This window comes from Citrus clementina, unplaced genomic scaffold, assembly GCF_000493195.1.
Source record: "Citrus clementina cultivar Clemenules unplaced genomic scaffold, Citrus_clementina_v1.0 scaffold_3, whole genome shotgun sequence".
In the NCBI taxonomy this organism is placed as follows: domain Eukaryota; kingdom Viridiplantae; phylum Streptophyta; class Magnoliopsida; order Sapindales; family Rutaceae; genus Citrus; species Citrus x clementina.
In genome coordinates, this window is record NW_006262339.1 from 16,879,205 (window position 1) to 16,900,442 (window position 21,238).

Genomic DNA, 21,238 nt, shown 5'->3' on the forward strand with positions numbered 1-21,238 from the left:
CTGTATCGGTCGACAACGACCATGATGCTACCGCAACCTTCGGACTTGGGCAGCGATGTGATGAAGTCCATGGAGACACTCTCCCATGGCCTTGTTGCTAGTGGTAGCGGCTCTAACAGTCCCGCTGGAAGTTGATGATCCACCTTGTCTTGTTGGCACACAAGACAAGTTCGCACATATGCCTCGATGTCGTCCCTCATGTGCGGCCAAAAATACAAGGCTTGAACTAGTGCGGTGGTGCGCTCGATTCCTGGGTGACCAGCCCACTTAGAGTCGTGGCACTCCTTGATTACTTCCTTCCGCAAGTTTCCCCACCTTGGCACGAACAGCCGATCTCCCTTGGTGAGGAGGATGCCTTCCTCTTGCCAAAACCGCCTTGTCTTTCCTTCGAGCACCTTCTCCAGCAAATCCTTTGCTAGCGGATCTTGTTGGAGGCCTTCCTTGATGCGTGAGACAAGGTCGGACTTCGGTTGGCTCATGCTAAGTGTTGCCAATTCCGCCTTGCGGCTTAGAGCGTCCGCAACAACATTGGCTTTCCCCGGTTTGTACTCTAGCCGATAGTCGAATTCCGCAAGGAAATCTTGCCACCGTGCTTGCTTCGGACTCAACTTCTTTTGAGTTTGAAAGTAGCTTGTCGCCACGTTGTCCGTCATGATCGTGAAGTGTGAGCCAAGCAAGTAATGTCGCCACACTCTTAGACAATGGATGATGGCTGTCATCTCCTTTTCTTGCACCGTGTAGCGGCGTTCCGTGTCATTTAGCTTTCGACTCTCGAACGCTATTGGGTGGCCTTCTTGCATAAGGACTCCACCTATGGCGAAATCTGAGGCATCCGTTTGAACTTCGAAGGGCTTGGTGTGGTCCGGAAGAGCGAGGACTGGTTCCTCCGAAATTGCCTTCTTCAACTCCTCGAATGCACGTTGGCACTCTTCAGACCAATGCCACGTTCTGTTTTTCTTGAGCATATCTGTCAAGGGTGCCGCCTTGGCTGAATAGCCCTTAATGAAGCGGCGGTAGTAATTCACCAGCCCAAGGAATGAGCGAAGCTCGGGTACTTTCGAGGGAGGCTCCCAATCGAGGATGGCCTTTACTTTGTCATTCTCCATCATGATCTTCCCGCCCGCAATCTTGTGGCCAAGGAACTCCACCTCTTGTTGGGCAAACGAGCACTTCTCTAGTTTGAGGAAGAGCTCATTGTCTCGAAGTACTTGGAGGACTTGTTGCAAGTGTTGGGCATGATCCTCGAGTGTGGTGCTATACACCACAATGTCGTCCAAGTACACGACCACGAAGCGGTCGAGGAATGGTTGGAGTACCTTGTTCATGAGTGTGCAAAATGTGGCGGGTGCATTAGTAAGGCCAAAAGGCATCACAAGGAATTCGAAAGACCCGTACCTTGTTGTGCACGCTGTCTTTTGTTCATCTCCCTTGGCGATGCGCACTTGGTAGTACCCAGAGCGTAAGTCAAGTTTGGTGAAGTACCGCGCTTTACCAAGCTGGTCGAACAAGTCCGCAATCAAGGGAATCGGATACTTGTTCTTGATAGTGATCTTGTTGAGCGCTCTATAGTCGATGCACATCCGCAGCGATCCATCCTTTTTCTTTTGGAAGAGGACCGGTGCACCGAATGGGGCCTTTGAGGGGCGAATGTAGCCTGCATCCAGCAAGTCTTTGAGTTGTCTCCGCAACTCCTCTAATTCAGGTGGCGCCATGCGGTAGGGTGCCAAGGCTGGTGGCTTTGCGCCTTGTTCCAGTTCAATCGCATGATCTACCTCTCGCGGAGGTGGGAGCTTCTTCGGAAGTTCTGGAGGCATCACATCCTTGTAATATTCGAGGACGGCTTGAATTCGTGGAGGGACTTGGTTTGGCGACGTTCCGCTATTTCCTTCCTCATTTAGTTCCCGAATGGAGACCAAGAAGCTTGGGTCCTTCTTGAAAGCCCTTTTGAATTGCATGGCGGAGAGTGTCTTCTCCTCGGACTTGCCTCGCTCCGTGGGTACCATGCATGCTTTACTCCCGTCGAGGATGCTTAGGGAGTTTGTAGCGGGCAGTGGGAAGGCATGGACTTGGTCGAAGAATTCCATGCCGAGGACCATCTTGAAGTCGTCCATGGGCACGATGGAGAAGTCAAGCTTTCCGCTCCACGTACCAAGTGTGATGTGCACGCCTTGTGCGATTCCCGCAATTGGCTTGGCGGGTGAGTTCACAGCCTTCATTGTGCCTCCTTCCTTGGTGGCCTTGAGGCCTAAGCGCTTGGCCTCGTCTACGGACACGAAATTGTGTGTTGCTCCCGTGTCTAGCAGCGCACGAACGGACTGACCGTTTACCTTTGCGCTTACATACATGAGCCCTTTCTTGACGAGTGCGGGCTGTTGGCGATTGAGTGCGCCGAGGCGTTGGAGAGAACCCATGCTGAGTTGGGGTTCCTCCGTGGACATTGCGGGGTTGCTCTTGAGTTGGGCAGCAAGAGCATTAAGCGACCTCTTCTCCGGACAGTCACGTACCCAATGAGGACCATTGCATATGAAGCATGGGCTTCGCGGCTTTGGCGCCTCCTTCTTGCCCTCCGTTTTTCCTTGCCAACTCTTGTTGCTAGGCGGCTTTTTCTGCCCCCAATCTTTGCGGTTGTTGCCCTTGTCCTTGCGACTCTCTCCCCCACCTTTGCCTTGGTTGGCCTTTTTGTCCTTGGATTGGGTAGAGTATTCGGTGAGCGACTCCGCAACGGCAATGGCGTCGTCAAGTGTTTGAACACCACGCCTATCAAGCTCGGTCTTGGCCCAATCCTTGAGGCCATCTTGGAAGTAGAAGAGTGAATCCTTGTCGGACATGTCGCTTATCTCCAACATGAGGGTAGTGAACTCGTTGATGTAGTCCCGAATACTACCCGATTGCTTGAGGCGACGTAAACGCACTCGCGCTTCCTTCTCCGCATTGCTTGGGGCGAACTGCTTTCGGAGTTCTTGCTTGAAGTCGGCCCAAGTGTCGATGGCGCAAATGCCCTTGCCCATCTCGCCATGCTTGCGACGCCACCATAGTTGTGCAGCGCCTCTAAGATAGGTGGGTGCAGTGCCCACTTTCGATGCCTCATCTCGGACACCCATGGCATCGAAGTATTGATCCAGCCCAAAGAGGAAATTGTCCACGATGGTGGCATTGCGTGTGCCATCGTAGGTGTCAGGCTTTGGCACGTCAATGCGGCGTGCATCACTCGAGTTTGCGGAAGCTGGACTTGTGGAGAGTGTGCGCTTGTGCCATGCCCAATCCGAGCGGACTTCATCCACTTCCGCACGGACAGTACGTAGTTCGTCCTGAACAAAACTACGAAGTTTGAACAACTCATCATGGAAAGAACGAAACTCACCTCGGAGAATGTTCGCTTGCTCATGGATGAGAGCTTTTGTGGCCACCGTGAACTCGGCGTATTCTCCCTCGAGACCATCCACTCTTTCCTCCAATCCCACGAGGCTATCTTGAGCGGCGGACAATGCTATTTCGAGAGTGCCTATACGAGGCTCCAACGCATCCACGGATAGGGCCTTGGACTTGCCGCGAGTCTTGCCTTGGGCGCGTTCTCCCTCTCGGCCACGGCTTGGTTCCGGTGGAACATCCACACCAACAACACCCTCTTGTGCTAAGTTCGAAGGGTTGGCCATTGCTTTGTGAGCTAATTTGCGTGCGTGCAAACCTTAGCTCTGATACCACTTGTCACGGGATGAGTGTTTTGCGCAGCTAACCCGTGCGGCACTTAGACAACTTTGCCGAATGTTGCTAAGTAAGCCTAGAGATTCTCGAACAAGAGAAGAGAGCAATTGAGCCAAAGAAACTTGTATTGTACAAAGAGAGATTACAATGCTTGTTGGCTCTCTAGCCCGAAATTGTGGGCAATTGGGCTAGCGAATTGGGCGGTCCGCAACAGTAAGCACTAGAAGGTTCAAAAGTAGGGGACATTTTACCTCTTGCTTCTTGTAAATAGGATCAGAGATGCATGCTCTGTCATCCCAGTCTTCAGGCTGCCATCATACCATAGAAGTCAGGATCTCAACTTAAGAAAACAAAATAAAACGTGAGGTATGTAAGGAGGGAAATTGCTTTCTTGCATCAGGATCCTTGATTGTCTTTGGAGGGAGAAGATAATTGCATGATTTGAGGGGAAAAGTGAAATAAATGCATTTTAAATGTATAAATCCACCTAACGCGTGGGTGATCTTTGTGTACCCCATTATCTATACACCAAGGCCCTGTAAGTTGCATCCTCATTTGATGCTTAAAAAATGCATCTATAGAATTCATTTTCTCATTGATATTGCTTCGCCTTAGTACATTTTCGAGGTCATCTAACAAGCAACTACTAGAAAACAAGCAAAAAACATGAACAGAAAAATCATCATAATGCCATCCTTCCTGGACCAATATTTGACTAACGTATAATGCAAATTTAGAACAGTGATTTCTGCTAGACTCCGTAGAGACCAAATCACTACTAAAAAGCATAGCAAGCCAAATTTGTAAGTGATGAATCAGAGTTCATATATCAGTTTAGAATCATCATTTAACAATAGGCAATTATGAAAAGAGTTTCATGATTTATGAGATGTAAATAAAACTAAGCAAATTTTCAAGATTGCTAACATCTATGGGACTTTAATTATTCACGAGCACCTGTCGTACATATTGCCAACTTTGAAAGCTCTCAAACCCACCCACAAGATAAACAAGTAAAAGAAAATGCTCTAACTGATAAAGAACAAAAAGATGCAATGCAATAAAAGAATAGAACGTTAAAAAATAGTTTCATCATTACGATTGTCATTCCATTTAAGTTATCGATAGGCATGACATACAATTATAATCAAGATTACATAGTATCTTAGTGGAAGCAATGATGAGAAGTGGAATTATATATTAACAATATAGAATTTTTACAACCGCCACTTGATAAGTTTTCGGTACTTGATCATAGAATTCTCTGGCCAGAGTTTGTTAATAAAATTAGTATGTTGAAAATAATCAATGGAGAAAACCAATGGGTTAAGGAAAAAGATGTAATTAAATTGATTAGATAGTCTAGATATCGGTTTAATTAATGATGTGGTACAAATGATTATTTAGTAAAGTAATCAATATGGCATAGGTCAAATGATTATTTTAGAACATTATCCGCAATATCATACAATTATGGAGGTCAATTCCAATCTTTTAGTGGAGTAAATTTGGAATTAAATAACTGAGCTAGTTTAACTATAGGCCTAACTATCGTAGCCACTATTGTATGTATCCAAATAATCCCTGAGACAGTGTTGGGAAATATGTCTAATTTTGCAATATAGATTCCTAGGATATTTTTCCTTTTTGTAGGATTTCTATTTAAAGAATAAGTAATTTCCTTTTTGAGACTTGACTTATTCAAGGAGGAATATTACTAGTATAAGAAAATGATTACTTCTCCTATAAGAAATAATCATTATATATAAGGAGGTTGAGTTCACTTATTTGTATAATATAACAATCAGTTCTCTGCAAGTAGACATTGTCTAGTGCAAGAGAAACAGTCTACTGAGAGATTGGGTGTTATTGGAGTTCACTTATTTGTATAATATAACAATCAATTCTTGTATTGTGTGATTGGTTTTATTCTTCATCTATTTTTCTATTTGTTATTTATTTGATATATTTTTTATTGCAAGATCTTAGTGAGATTGAAACCCCTTACTAAGTGGTATCAAAGCTAAAGCTTGTTCTGCTAAGCAATTATGTATACAAACAAATTTTCAAATCTTGTGAGAATTGACATTGAAAACTTTGATGGGAGAATTAATTTTGGCTTGTGGCAAATTCAAGTCAATGTATTGATTTAATCTAGGCTACACAAAGGTTTGAAGGGTGCTACTTCTGGCAGTGACTCTAGGGAATCTATTATGAGCGATGAAGATTGTGAAGAATTAGACGAAAGAGCTGCAAGTACGATACGATTATGTCTAGCAAAGAATGTTCTTGCGAATGTAGGAAAATTTCCTTCGGCAAAACAACTTTGGAAGAGGCTAGAAAATTTGTATCAGACAAAGAGCATCTCCAATCATTTGTACCTTCAGGAGCGATTTCATACATTAAGAATGATTGAAGGTACAAAACTTTCTGATCATTTTAGTGTTCTCAATGGCATTGTGACAGAACTAAAAGCAATTAGAGTTAAAATTGAAGATAAGGACAAGGCGCTTAGGCTATTGTGGTCTCTTCCAACTTCCTACAAGCATTTGTTGCCTACTTTAATATATGGGAAGGAGACTGTGGATTTTGAAGAAGTTACTAGTACTCTACTGTCAGAAGAAAGAAGGCTAAGTGGTGGAAGTAATGAAGCTGTTGATGATTGGGCATTGATAGTAGGTAATTGGAAGAAAAATAACTCCAAGAAGAAAATAGTCTACTGGGTGTGTGGACAATCAGGCCACCTTAAAAAGGACTGTCAGAAAGCAAATTGAGCAAGTTTGACAAGTGGCTCTAAGTTAAATATGAAGATACTGATAGTATCGCTAGTAAAAAGTCTCTCATCATTATGGGAGACGATGATCCCCTATAATAGATGACAAAGACATCCTAATGGCATGCTGCTAGTGCCATAGAAAAGGATGTATCACTACAAACGGGTCCACAAGATTTTCACACAAGGCATGGGTTGGCATTTATGTAAGATGTGTGGTGGAAATTTTATGTTGATGGTTGGACACTCTCAAGGAAGCCAAATATGATAGTAGCTATTTTCAGCAAGGTAATCGACGTGTGCCGAATATGTATACTCTAGATAAGGTGGAGTATAATGATTCTTGGTGTAGAGAATTATGGTTGCTGCATAGAGACAAGAATTTACCCATGGTGGTGTGATTCTCATAAGCCCTATGTGAGTATAGTTTTTGTGGAGTAAAGAAGGTAGAGACGACATGGTTGTGTGGATACACGGGGGATCATATTTTGTCGCCTGATTGAAAAACTCATCAAGGTGGAGATTGTTAGGAAATATGTCTTATTTTTCAATAAGGATTTCCTTATTATTTTCCTTTTTTTTGTAGGATTCCTATTTAAAGAATAAATAATTTCCCTTTTGAGACTTCACTTATTCAAGGAGGAATATTACTAGTATAAGAAATGGATTACTTCTCCTACAAGAAATTATCACTCTAAATAAGCAGGTTGAGTTTACTTATTTGTATAACACAACAATCAGTTTTCTGCAAGTAGACAGTTTCTGGTGTAAGAGAAACAGTAGGTCTATTGAGAGATTGTGTATTATTGGGGTTTTAGGTGTGAGGAAAAATACTAGAGTGATTCTAATAATTTTTCACATAGTGAATTTTTCTCTCATGGTCTTTGGCGCTATAGTTTTTCTCCATTATAGGAGTTTTTCATGTAAATTCTTATGTTGTGTGATTGGTTTTATTCTTCATCTATTTTTCTATTTTACAAAAATTCTGTATATTGTATAAGAATTGCGATCCAATATTTTTTCCATTGTGCAAAACGTAATTAAGTTCAACATAAGCAAGAAATGGTAAGGTAAAAAGAAAATTTAATACAAGTTGGAATTGACACACATTAAATGATCAGGGAGGTCCATTAAAGCAGGGGCGTGAAATTCTCTAAACAGTATCAAAAATTCATTTTTATTACGAAATTTGAGTGAACAAAGAGAAGAAATACAAATGTGCGTAACACAGTTTTCAGCAATTGCAATATTTTCTTTGTTTTTTTCCCCTTTAAAAAATTAGAAAGATATCAATAGATATTATTAAGAATAAACGCAATATAAAGATAAAGAAACACAAATTAATTGGGGCATTGGACATACCTAGGGAAATGAAGCATGCTGCAAATCCTCGGTTCTAGTTCCTCCTCGTCAGAAGTTCCACTTGGGCTCGCTGCCTTATCATCCAATTTCCCAATTCTTGTAGCAAATTTGAGAGTAAAAGTGTTTGGTTTGGTCTCGCTGGGATTTGCATATACTGGACACACCCCACAACTTTTCACCTTGTAACTGTCGCAGATGAACTCAAAAGAGATAGCTGTGTGGTGTTTATGGATATCGAAGAACTTAAGAAATATTCTATGATCGTCACCATCCCCAACATTCCAGCAGGGATTAAATCCAAGCACGACATGATCTGAATCAATCAACTCGTGAGTCGATGCTAATATCAGGCAATTTTCATAAACATGTTCGATTCCAGAGAGAGCATTCACTTCAAATCTGTATTCACAGAATACGGACGAAAAACCAGAAGGAATTCGTTCATTATAATCAAGAACAGCACAAAGAGCAAAGCCGATTAAGTTTCTACAACAATTCTGCGGCGGTTTTACAGTTATTGAAGATCCTGAACTTTGATTGCTGAACGACTCCGGAATTTCACTCCCAGGTAAAATTATGCTGGGACCCTTGATGTGACTGTATTTCTGTAAAATGAAAATCATGATTTCAGATATAATGAAGAGGAAGAGAGGAAAGAGAGAGCGAAAAAGGGAGAACTGAGTACATTTTCATCAAATAATCTGAATGTTGCAATTGCCATATGCTGAATCCATCGTTGTGAATCTGCCAAAATCTCGTTGTTTGCTTTTTCATTCAGTTTCAAGCAATTACTAAACACGAACTTAACGCAAGCAGAATTTAATGTGAATGCCGAATTCAGAAACGTTGCCTTTTCGAGTACGGATGCATCTACTTCTTCTAGACCTGACAGAATCTCTGGGATAAATTGGAGCTGCTTGCAATTCTCTGCATCTAACAACTCCAAACTTTGCGGAAGCTCTGGTAATGACGAAAGCATACTGCAGTCCTTCAAGTGAAGACTTCTCAACTGTGAAAGTTGCGTGATACTTGCAGGTAAACTCTCGGAGTCATTTCTACTTAGATTTAACTGTCTCAATGAGGAACCGCCTATGTATAAATCTTTAAGCCCTTCTAGATTTGCAAATGAAGATGGTAGCTCTGTAATTGCCGTCCTTTCTAAAGAGATGCATTTTACGGATTCCATTTTCTCCAAGATTTCTGGGAACCTCTCAAGTTTTGAGCAGTCGTCAAGAACAAGCACATGAAGAGATTTCAATTTACAAATGCTAGTTGATAACCTCTTCAGCCTCATACACCTATTAATATACAACTTTTCAAGATTAGTTAGGCACTCTATTGATGAAGGAACTTCTTGTATTGCAGTCTCACTCAAGATCAGGTCTGTTATATTCCCAGAAATCTGTGGAAACTCTGTGAGATTAAAACAAGAGGAGAAATCTATCTTAATGGGAGACATAAAATGTAGGTTGGACGGAAAGGACCGAAGACTTTTGCATCCCTCGAAACACAACATACTGAGATGGTTGAAATTCTGGACCGACGATGGAACACAAGTCAAATTTATGCAATTCTTAAGATTTGGGGTTTCTGATAGGTCCGGCATCCTAATGAGATATTGGGAATTGTGGATGTCAACATATTTTAACTTGAAAGCTCTCTGTAACAAAAGATAAACAAAGACTATATTAAATTAGTACCATTCAATTTAACTATAAATTATATAGAATTTAAAGAAAGAAAAATTAATGTTTGGTATAAGTACACCATACCTTTTTTCCTTCCCAAATTTGCACGACTTTACTGTAAGGCAAATTGAGCTTGACGAGATTCTCTGGTTCAAAATCAAATGGCAGTGCTTTCAAAGGATATTCGTGCCAGTGGAGATATCTCAATTCGTTAGGAAGATATTCTAAACCTTGGTCAAGATGCACTTTAGAGATCATAATTGGAACTCCATTATGCTCGGGCATATAGAATTTAAGGAATCTTAGATTGGGCATATTGGCAAAGGCTTGAGGACTTAGATGTATGCTGGTTATTTTGGACAAATCAAGGAACATGCCTTCAACTTTGTCGGTCCCCTTAAAAACAAAAGCAAAGAATAAGTGCATAAAATCTATTAAAAAAATTTGAAACATTGGTTACGGCTTCCTAATTGAAGCTAATTAACAAGCTTTTAGATTATGTCAATAGTTAGGCTAATTTTCGATGATCTCTCATTTGAAAGTGTATGCAGGAGCCAAAATGTTGAATTGCCTAAAAAACTAGCTAGCCTAGGCTTCATAGCTTGAAAGGTATTTTTTTAATATTTCTAAATAATTTGAGAAGCTCTTATGTTTTCAATGAAACGATGTCATGCTGGATATGTATAAAAAATAATTGAGAAAATGCATAAGTTGTTTTGTGATAAGAAGCCACGTAAGTTAAAGAGGACACCTAAGCCTAACAACAAATATGAAAGAGTATGCTTGAGCATGAAAGCCATGCATGAAACATGCATCACGTGGAAATAGCATGAGAGCAAGTTCTGGAGCAAGTTTCGGTTGGTTTACTACGTCAACTAATCGTGGCAGAGTTGGTAGGGACTCGGGATCATATCTTTAGTTGTTGCATTTGAGTTGTATACTGTTTCGAGTTTATAGCTAGGTTGTTTAATAAATATTTGCTACTTCTTATCGTTAGCTTTGTTTATGCCGTCATTCACGGTTGCAAAACAAAGTTGTTTGTTACACTTAGAACTATTAATAAGCTCCAGTGAGGAATAAAGAATTAGGCAGAAAATTATTCAAACTCTTTATCTTGTGGTTGTTGTTCTCAACCGAAGAAGAACATTTTTTTTTTTGATTAGATGGGGCTCAAACTAGCGAGCTAAACAGGAATAAGACGGGGTTGAGTAACCCATACAAGTCTTGTACAATAATTGAATAAATACCCACAGGCGGGCTAGAAAATAAGTGCAATCCATGGGGGTATGAGTGAGCCATGTTTGCCATAAAATCCGCCGCCGAATTGGCTTCCCGATAAATATGGGTGATGGAAACTTGCCAGTTTCTACTAATAATCTCCTGGATAGCAACGACCAAAGCATAGAACTCATTAGGCACAACCACTTGCTTCGAGACCAATTGAGTAACACAAAGGCTATCCACTTCAACCAAAAGACGTTTTATTCCAGCCTCCCAAGCTAGATGTAATCCTTGGTACAGACCCCAAAGTTCCGCCATTAACACCGAACTCTCTCCAATATTCATACAAAATCCAGCTAGCCAGTGTCCGACCGAGTCTCGAATAATACCACCAGCACCTGCACCCTCATCTTTTCTACAAGATCCATCCGTATTCAATTGGCACCAAGGCCATGGAGGTGGCAGCCATCTAATAAAGATCTCCTTCCTCTGCGGCTGTTGACTTATATGAGAGTTGTTTAATCTATAGATTTCGTTAGCTCTGGCCATAACATCTACACAGACTGTTGAGCTATCCGCCAGCTTCCCCTCCACCATAAAAAGATTCCTCCAATACCATAATCTCCACACCGCTACGCCGAAAATACACTCCCAAGCTAATGGAGAGGGAATGTTCCACTTGTTTTGTAGATTCGCAATTATCCAATCTCGTAAAGACGACTGAAAGAAAGAGGATTGATGCCTAGCTGGAACAAGCCGAAACCAAACCCGCTTGATGCAATGACAATCTCTCAAGATGTGAATAATATCCTCAAGAGGAGCCCCACAACGATCACAACTTGGAGAGACCGGAATATGCCGCCTAGATAGTTCACTCTTGGTTTTTAATTTCGCATGTAAAGCCTGCCAAAGGAAAATGCGAGTTGCTTGCGGCCCCTTCCAGGACCATGCATGCTTCCATGCATTATCAGTAGCAGTGAGTTCCAGCTGACCGAGGGACTCATATGCCGAGCGAACCGTAAAGTTGCCACTTGGCTCATAACGCCAATAAATTTTGTCAACACCAAAAAGAGAGCTAGGAGGCATTATCGAGGCAATTTGCATCAGGATAGAATTGGGTAGCAAATGTTCAAAAGCTGACCAGTTCCAGCCCCCATGCACGTTCAGAAAGTCACTCACCGTAGCATTAACCAATTCATGAGGCACTGGATGAACAGTGAGATTGATCAAAGGGCCTTGTTTTGTTGCCCAGCAGTCCAGCCAAAAGCGAGTTCGAGAACCATCACAAACAGCCCAGCGAGCTCCCTGCATGGTGGTTGACCACGTGTGCTTTATGGCTTTCTAGATTCCAGAACCTTGTTTCTCAGGGAGGGACAACGGCAAGTGTCTAGGATCCAATCCGTACTTTGAGCAGATAACCTTAACCCACAGTTTGTCTGAATTCGAAACTATTTGCCAACTCAGCTTCATCAATAACGCTTGATTCATCACACCCAACTTCTTAAACCCCAGGCCACCTTTAGTTTTCGGCATGCAAATTTTATTCTAGCCCACCATACTCATCTTATGGCTCTTCGACTTCCCATCCCAAATAAAACGACGGCAAGACTGCTCAAGCTTCCCACGCACCGGAGCTGGTAATAAAGTTGTCTGCATTGCGTAAATTGGCATTGCTTGGAGCACCGAATGAGCTAAAGTAATTCGGCCAGCAAATGATAAGTGAGCTGCATTCCAACCCGTGAGCTGCTTTTCCACCTTATCAAGGATCGATTGGTAGGTAGCTCTATTTATTCTCGAATGGATGAGAGGCATTCCAAGATAGCACCCCAAGTCATTTGTAGCCGAATACCCCAACACATTACTGAGGAGCTGAGCATCTCTTGAACCAACATTCTTAGAGAAATAAATTTTAGTTTTCGACTTGTTGACCTTCGCTTCAGAGCTCCGGCAGTAATTGTCTAAAACTGCATCAATGGTGTACGCCTGATCAATTGACGCCTTTGCAAAAAGGAGCAAATCATCTGCAAAAAATAAATGCGTTAGAGGAGTTCCATGCTTGGCCAACCGAATAGGCTTCCAGCTGCCCTCCCTCACAGCATGTGATATTCCATGGCTCAACCGTTCAATACACAAGACAAAAATATAAGGAGACAGCGGATCCCCTTGACGGATTCCTCTCCCCGGGACAAATTCTGCTGTAGCCTCACCATTCCATAAAATACTCATCCAAGCCGAAGTTACACATTCCATGACTAATAGAGATAACTGAATCGGGATACCAGTTTGCTGTAGAGTATCGAAAATAAATGACCAATTAATTCAATCGTACGCTTTTTCTAAATCCACCTTGATGGCCATAAACCCTTTTTTCCCCGTTTTCATTCGCATGGAGTGAACTACTTCTTGAGCAACAACAATATTATCAATAATATGGCGTCCGGGCACAAAGCTAGTCTGGTGGGGGCCTATGAGATCTGGCAACAAGGCTTGCAAGCGGTTAGCAATTATTTTAGTCACTGTTTTATAAGCGACCGTGCACAAACTAATAGGCCTAAACATACTTAGGCTAGTGGGGTGCTCCACTTTGGGAATCAAAACCAACAGAGTAGTATTGATTTCTTTGGGGATCTTGCCCGAACTAAAAATGTCACTTATAAGCTTGCAGAAGGAAAGTCCCATAACCGGCCATTGAGACTGGTAAAAGATTGCATGCAGACCGTCAGTACCTAGAGCTTTGAGGGGTTTTATACTAAAAATCACCCTTTTAATTTCGTCATCTAAAACTGTGACGACAGTACTCTCCAAATCATAAGCATTTAAGACTGGGAATAAATTCGGTACCTGATAACTTTGAGGGGTTGCAACTTCACTTTTGTATAAGGACGAAAAATAATCAATAGCATAATTTCGAATCTCTCCCTCACTATAAAGCCAGTTCCCCGAAGTATCTTGAATAGCTTCAATTCTATTTCTCCGTCGTCTTGCAATGGTCTTTTGATGAAAAAACTTCGTGTTCCTATCCCCGTGCAGAAGCTCGTCTTTCCTTGACTTCTGCCACCACAAGATTTCCTCTTGCCCCATCACCGTCTCCAACTCATTCCGAAGCCTAGCCTCTAACCGAACAAGCCCTCGGGAGTTATACCTTTCTAAGGCTACTTGAATCCCATTTATATGAGCCATTAACCGTCTTTTCCGCTGAAAAATATTTCCAAACACCTCTCTATTCCACTTTTGAACCGCCTGGACAAAATGGGACGCCGCATCTCTATAATGGGCTTGAGGATCCCAAACTTTCTTAACAAAAGAATTGAAGTGTTCATGAGTCAGCCAGGGTGCCAAAAACTGGAAAGGCCTAGTCCCCCGGTGTCTGTACTCAGCTCCCGCAAAACGAACCAGAACCGGCCTATGATCTGAAGCAACCTTCGGAAGGTGAAGAACAGAACTGTCCGCAAATTTTATTAACCAATCATTATTACAGAGAGCTCTGTCAAGTCGTTTAAACAGAAGTCCACGAGACCAAGTAAACCGAGGGCCTTTAAATTTTAGATCAAAAATTCGGTGCCCATCAAACCACTGCCGGAAATTACTGCAAACTCCTGAATTCCGTGTAACACCCCCCTGCTTCTCAGAAGCATACAATATAGAATTAAAGTCCCCACCAATTAGCCAAGGCCCTTGAATTGACATAGCAATGCTATCCATATGCTTCCACAGCTGTCTCCGCAACATCGGGTTTGGGCTAGCATAAACCGCCGTTACCCAAGACATAAAAGTATTATTCCTACATATTTTAAAGTGGATAAACTGCCTATGGTTCAGCATCACCTCCACCTCAATGTAACTCTGCCAAAGAATCCAAATTCCACCCGCAAAGCCCACTGCTTCCACTCGATGGGACTGGTCGAAACCACTCTTCTTAATGAAATCATCCGCTTTGACCCCACTAATGCGAGGTTCCATCAAAACCACCAAGGAAGGGTTGTAGTTTTTAACAATTGTCCTGAATGAGCGCCGAAAAACAGCCGAGGCTGCCACTTGGACATTCCAATACATAATGCTAATCATCATGAGATAAATAAAAGCAAAAAAAGGAAACATAGACACCTTATTAATGTTGTCCATTCCCGTCATGCATCAACGCCAAAGGCGTTTCCTCGATCATCGAGTCTTCCTCATCGGACATCTCCTCCCTTTCATTCTCCCCTATAGACACAGCCGGATGCACATGAGCATTTACGTTGTTTCTACAATCAGCATGTTGATCGTCTGGAGGATCAGACACGTGCTCATACTCCCGTTACAGCCGACTGCTCTGATCACTGCCCACCTCCCTTACCTCTCCAAGAGATCGGTTTTGGTTATTACAGAATATCACCGTATGCTTTTTTGGGTCCAAGGTTGTAACTAGAGGGGACATTTGTTGTTGGCTGGGGTTGAGTTGAGGGTTAAGACATGATTCGGTCCTAGGGTTTGCATGGGGCAAATAGTTTGTATTTTCTGTTCTTAAAGTGAAAGTGGTCTGCTGAAAAGGGTTATGGATTGGGTTCAAGGAGGAAGCTGGTGTCTTCTTTTGGGGTTTGGCAGTAACGGCTGTGGTGTGCTGCTTACGTCTAGCCGGAGTTTTAGTTCTATCCTCGTGATTGGCAGTAAATATCTGGTAAGGGTTGGCCGTGTTTGGTTGGTGAGAAGTGGATGGATTGTCTATCACAGCGGCATGTGTGGGGTGTTCACGGTCATTCGTGACCTGCTCAAGAATTTGGAATCTGGAAACACCAGCCCCTATATTTTCTCGGTTCTTAGTCAAGCCATTGTTAATGTCCTTGCCACTATTAAATTTTCTGCCCTTTCTCGTGGCTATCATCCAAGATCCAAAGGACTCGGCATTACTATCAATATTACCGTGATCATCTGGTTGGACAGTGTTCCCCTGGGGCTGCATATTAGGTTGGGGTTGAACCCCTTCTCTAGAATTGGTTGCTGAATTCAATCCCTTGCAACTGCTACTACTATGGCCGTATCTTCCACATGTGAAGCAAATCACTGGTAATCCCTCATACTCTACCTTTTGAACCTTCCCATCCAACACAAACTGAGAAACCAGAGGCTTGGCCAGGGAAAGACGAACTGCAATTCGTGCAAATCTTCCAGGCGCTGAGGATGTTGTGTTCGAATCAATTCTCATCACTGTACCCACAAATTCTCCAAGTTTCTGGAGTACTTTCCGGTTGTATAGGTGAACAGCGAGTCGGGGAAGACAGATCCATACATTAACTTGCTCTATATCCGTTGTATTGGCATCAAAAGACGGCGTCCATGGCTGCACCGTGAGATAGTGCCCCATAATAATCCACGGACCTTTTGTTAGGGCATCGACCGCATCAGTCGCCGAACGAAAGCGAACCAGGAAATAATTGTTTTCTAGGTCAATCACTGAGTAAGTCATTGTTGTCTTCCACATGGCATTCAGTCTCGTACAGAGAGTTCTATAACCGATCGTGCGACCCAGCAGCTTCACTATAACCGAGTTCTGCCATGGTTCACATAACTTCTCGTGAACCCTATCCAAGAAGGTTATGGAGGGCATAGGTCCATCTTTATTTTTCGTCACGTCCCCTTCCTCAAACTCCCAGTCCCCTGCGCCGCCATCGTAACCCGTCTCCATTGCTCGCGACGAGTTTACAAGGGTTTCCTTATACGAAACATGTACAGGGGTATCATCTGCAACCTCCTCATCACGAAACCTTGCCTTCTTAGTTGTTCTACTTTCCCTGAACGGTGGAGGGAAAATTCCTCCAGCGCTAGGGTTTTTTCCACGTCCGGATTTTTCGGAGCTCTCCATTGATTTTGTTTTTCTGAAGAAGAACATTTTAATTTTATTGATCGATTGTAGCTAGCTACTGGGACCGCATCATTTTGTTCGAAAAAGAACCATTCACTTTTGGTAATAACAAAAATATACTGAAAACATGTGCGTGAGGAGGAAAAATAGTGGTGCATATCGCGTTAATATAAAACAAAATAAATAGATTCTTACCTTATTATTCTTTAATACATTATAGACGTCCCCATGATTCCACAACCTGCTACGTTTGTTGATAGATTTTTGGCGAACAATCGTTTGACCCATTTCCTGCAGTAAATCATGCATTGCACCTCATCATATGATTTTGTAATGAGTGACTTATCAATGAGAGTGTCCACTAATGTAGGATCATCTTGTATCTTTCTCACAAAGTTTATATCTTCTCCTTTGAAGAAACATGCAATGTCAAGAAATGTTTTCTTCTCTTCCAAATTTAGCTCATCATAGCTGATTTTCAACACATTATAAATATTAGGTTCAGAAATCAGTTTCAAGTTTTGCAATTTAACATTCCATTGTTGTTTGCTCTTTTGATAAAGGGAAGAACCCAAAACTTCAAGAGCTAATGGATTGCCATGGGCGTAACGTACTACTTCCTCTGAGAGCTCCATAAGATCATAAGAGCGATTGTTTTCTCTAAAGGCTTTTCTACGAAGGAGCTCAAGAGCTTCATCATGTTTCAATCCCTTAGCCTCATATATATTATTCACTCCACATTTCTCAAGAACACCTTTATCTCTGGAGGTTATAATGATTCTGCTTCCATGGCTAAATTGTAGCCCTCTAGCTAAGCTTTCAAGTTCTGTGAATTCGTTATGAACATCATCAAGAACGATCAACACTTTCATCAGTTGGAGCCTTTTCTGGATTCTTGGGGGTATAATAGAAGTTCCTATTTTGAGATTTTCTTCTAACACCTCACAAATAACCTCATCTCGAACATGTACTACTCCCTTTTTGTTTGATTCGTCTCTAACGTTTCTCATGAAGCACTTGCCTTGAAAGTCTCCAGAAATCTGGTGGAAGACAACACTAGCAATTGTTGTTTTACCGATACCGCCCATGCCCCAAATTCCTATAACTCGACCGTCATGCAATTCGAAACGTAACAATGATTTAAGATCCTCAATTCGTGAGTTTAATCCAACAAAGCCATCTAAATCAGTTAAGTCTGACGCATCTTCCAATTTCTTAGAAATATCTGCAGCAATCTTTTCCACAAGTTCCGCCTCATTCCTAGCAAGTGTTATTAAGACGTAAAACAATGATGAATCAAGACGAACCAAGCTAGCTTATAAAGCCCTAATGTTCTTTCATTGATAAAAACAGAGGAACAATTAATAATAGCGGAAACGAGGAAGCTGGAGTTAAGAAGAATCACCTGGATTCCGTGGAATCATAACCAGATAAATTTGACGCTTCAGTCACTGCATCCCTCCATTTTTTAACCTTACCTGGAAAGTTGTTTTCGAGGTGAATAAAAGCTTCTCCAAAACTCCCCTTCTGTTTCCGCACATCAGATGGATCTACTTGGTAGAATACCGGTATCACTATTTGGCCGTTCATTTTCTTGCTATCAAGAATCTTGACAAGTTCATTGAGGCACCATTTGGAAGAAGCATAGTCTTTTGAGAAGATAACTATCGAAATATCTGAATTTTGGATTGCATTCGAAAAGGCAGGCGAAATCTCATCTCCTTTCCTAAGTTCTTCATCATCAATGAAGAATTGTATTTGTTTCCGATGTAAAGCCGCAGCCAGATGGCTGGTAAAGCCGTTACGAGTATCCTTCCCTCGAAAATTGAGGAAGACCTCGTATTTGCTATGAGCAATAAGGCTAGTAGAAGAAAATGAAGCCATGGATGAAGGAAATTTTGTGACTGAAACAAAGTGTTTAGAGTTGAGAAATGTAAATGAGAGATGTGAAGTTAAATATATGATGACTTTCCTGCTTTGAGCTTTCTTCCCTGTTTGCTTTCGTGGGAATTAATTGGAGCTTTCCTTTAGCATATTTGCAAATCTTAAAAAGAAAAGAAAAGTTGTAGTTTCATGATGCATGATGTGTCCATATGTTTGTCTTTATAAGAAAATAAAGACCCAAAATTTTGGTGCAATCAATAAAGGACAAGCAAAAGTAAGAAAAATCTTATTGATTGTATTAATTAGTTACTTTACTGAGAATTATCAATTAAAAATTTGTTGACGGTACTTAGTCGAGATGGTAAAATTTTGTGATAGAAATAAGAGGTTTGGATTTGAACCTCCGCTGTGGATGGAGAATTAAATTACTATTCGACGATACAATAAAAAAAATTATCAAGTTAAAATTTTTGTAGGCAAAATAACAGAGTTATTTTCAGCGTTTTTCCAAAAATGTCTAAAGTAAGCTCAAGCCTAGTCACGCACAAGCATAAGGCTAGAGGATAAGATAGAACAATGATGTGAGGAAAAAGCGCTTGATAAAAGTGGACAACCGAACATGCTCGTGGCGGGTCCTTTCCTTGAAAGAAAAAGCAAATGCGCAAAGACTGATATACGTTTATACCCTTACTAAAGCGAAGAATAGAGATGGTTAATCGACCGGGCCGGTAAAGCAAGACCCATCCCGCGCCATGCGCACTATGTGTTTCATGACATGTCATGTCATGCCTAATTTTTTTGTTTAAGCCCGGTCTGACATACGTGCCGTGCCCACTCGTGCCATGTCGTGTGTTGTGCCGTGCGGCCGTGCCGTACCGTGTTTAAGAAAAAAAGTTCAATAAGATTTTTTTTTTAATTTTTTAAAAGCGCGTGTTAATTTATTGACATAATTTTTTTAAGTCTATATGTCTTTATTCAAATTTAATAAAATCAAAAATTTAAATTTTAAGTTCATGTTCAATAATAATAAACTAATAATAGTAAGAGAATGCAATATTAATTATTAAGTTTGACCTTATAGTATTAGATTTTTTTTTAATACTTAACAACAATAATAATAAATTTTTTTAGGGGTTAACTTAATTGTTATTGGATTTACTTAGAGTCATAGATCATAGTTCACAATTTACATATTTATAAAATCATGGTATTTATAATTTTAATCATTAAAATCATGATATCAATTGTTTATTTAATAATTATAAATATAAATCAATTATAGTATTTTTTTAAACCAAGAATTAAATGAATTTACAAGATTCAATTTCAAGTTTTGAAATTGTTTTGAAATTTCGTTTCTCTTCTAATAAAGTTTCTGCCTTTTCGATAAAATAAAATATCTGCACTTAATTATAACAAAAAGAAGAAAGGACTGGACATGTTAGGACAATCATAAATAAATGGAGCTGGAACCACAAGTGCTCTGTTATTCTCTGTTTTAGCATCTGTTTTATGTCTTAACCTATATTTTGCTTCATTTTTAACATAAAATAACAAAAAAATAATAAAATGCCCGCCTGGCCTAGACCCAAACAATGCGAGCTCAAATGAGGCTGAACCGAACTTAATCGAGCTTCGCTTGATAAGGTCGAGATCCAGCTCAAAACCCAAATGCATGTGTAAAGACTTAGCATCTTTTTTAGCTAATAAAAAGTTTACATGTTATTTTTTCCTTTTGTAAACAGAAGCAAAATTTTAGTTTTAAGTCTCACATGTTGTGACTTAAGCAACAGACAACCAGTTTACCTGGTAGGCTAATTACCTTTGGGAATTATATGGTCAAAAGAAAATTCATATATAAAACAAATGTGATTAGGAACAGTCAGTACATGATGAACTTACATGATGGAATTCTCCTACAATTTCAGGATTAACAAATATGAATCATATGAAAAATTATAATAATGGAGGAAAATAAGATATGGAATTATGGGAATATGATTTTGTCAGTATAGCAAAGGCCACCGATAACTTCTCAAGTTACAATAAACTAGGAGAAATTAGATTTGGGCCAGTGTCCAAGGTAATATTGTGGCATTCTGCTGAAATTAGATCATATTTGCTTTTTATACTAACTAATAGGCAGATCTATGGCAACATAAATTGCAGTTAAAAGGCTGTCAAAAAGTTCCAAACAAGGAATGGAAGAGTTCAAAAATGAAGTTACATTGATTTTTGTTAGTAATTATAGGTTTTTGTTACACGTGTGAAATTCTTCATTATTCTTGATTATTGAACTGTGTGATGGCACCTTATGAATTTGATTAACTATAAGTGGCCGATAAGTTAATTTGCATTTTTTTGGTACTCATCTTAATGTAATTTGCTTTTCAGGTGATGTTGGTGGCTTTTGGGAATTTACCATCAATGTTTTTTTTTATGGATTAATTATTTTTCTAGGATGGGTTGGTAATTGGATATTTTAGGTGATTAAATATTGTAAACGATTTATGAGATATTATTGTGGATTTGATTCACCATGTATTTTGATGATGCTATTTGTTGGAAGTTTCCAGTGATTGAATATATGATGCCCAAAAAGCTAAGTGGTAGTGAATTTTGTATGTTGGTATTATTCCAGATGATAGTGAATCTTGATAAAGTCTAAGTGGTAGTGAAATTTGTATGCTGATATTGTTTGATAAAGTCTTAAGTAGTAGTGAATCTTGATCAACCTGTTAGTGTTTCAGATGATATATAGTGTTGTGA

The 21,238-nt window shown here is 40.6% G+C and overlaps 2 protein-coding genes across 2 annotated transcripts; both read right to left on the reverse strand.

Moving 5' to 3' along the window:
- Positions 1 to 15,043: 15,043 nt before the first annotated feature.
- On the reverse strand, positions 15,044 to 16,585 carry LOC112099622. The gene has a single exon (XM_024187042.1). The coding sequence runs from the start codon at positions 16,583 to 16,585 to the stop codon at positions 15,044 to 15,046; it is 1,542 nt and encodes a 513-aa protein (XP_024042810.1).
- A 206-nt stretch (positions 16,586 to 16,791) lies between these two features.
- On the reverse strand, positions 16,792 to 18,494 carry LOC112099623 (TMV resistance protein N-like). The gene is made up of 2 exons (XM_024187043.1): positions 17,991 to 18,494; positions 16,792 to 17,845 (listed from the first exon to the last, which is right to left on the reverse strand). The coding sequence occupies exons 1-2, from the start codon at positions 18,467 to 18,469 to the stop codon at positions 16,792 to 16,794; spliced, it is 1,533 nt and encodes a 510-aa protein (XP_024042811.1). The 5' UTR covers positions 18,470 to 18,494.
- Positions 18,495 to 21,238: the final 2,744 nt, after the last annotated feature.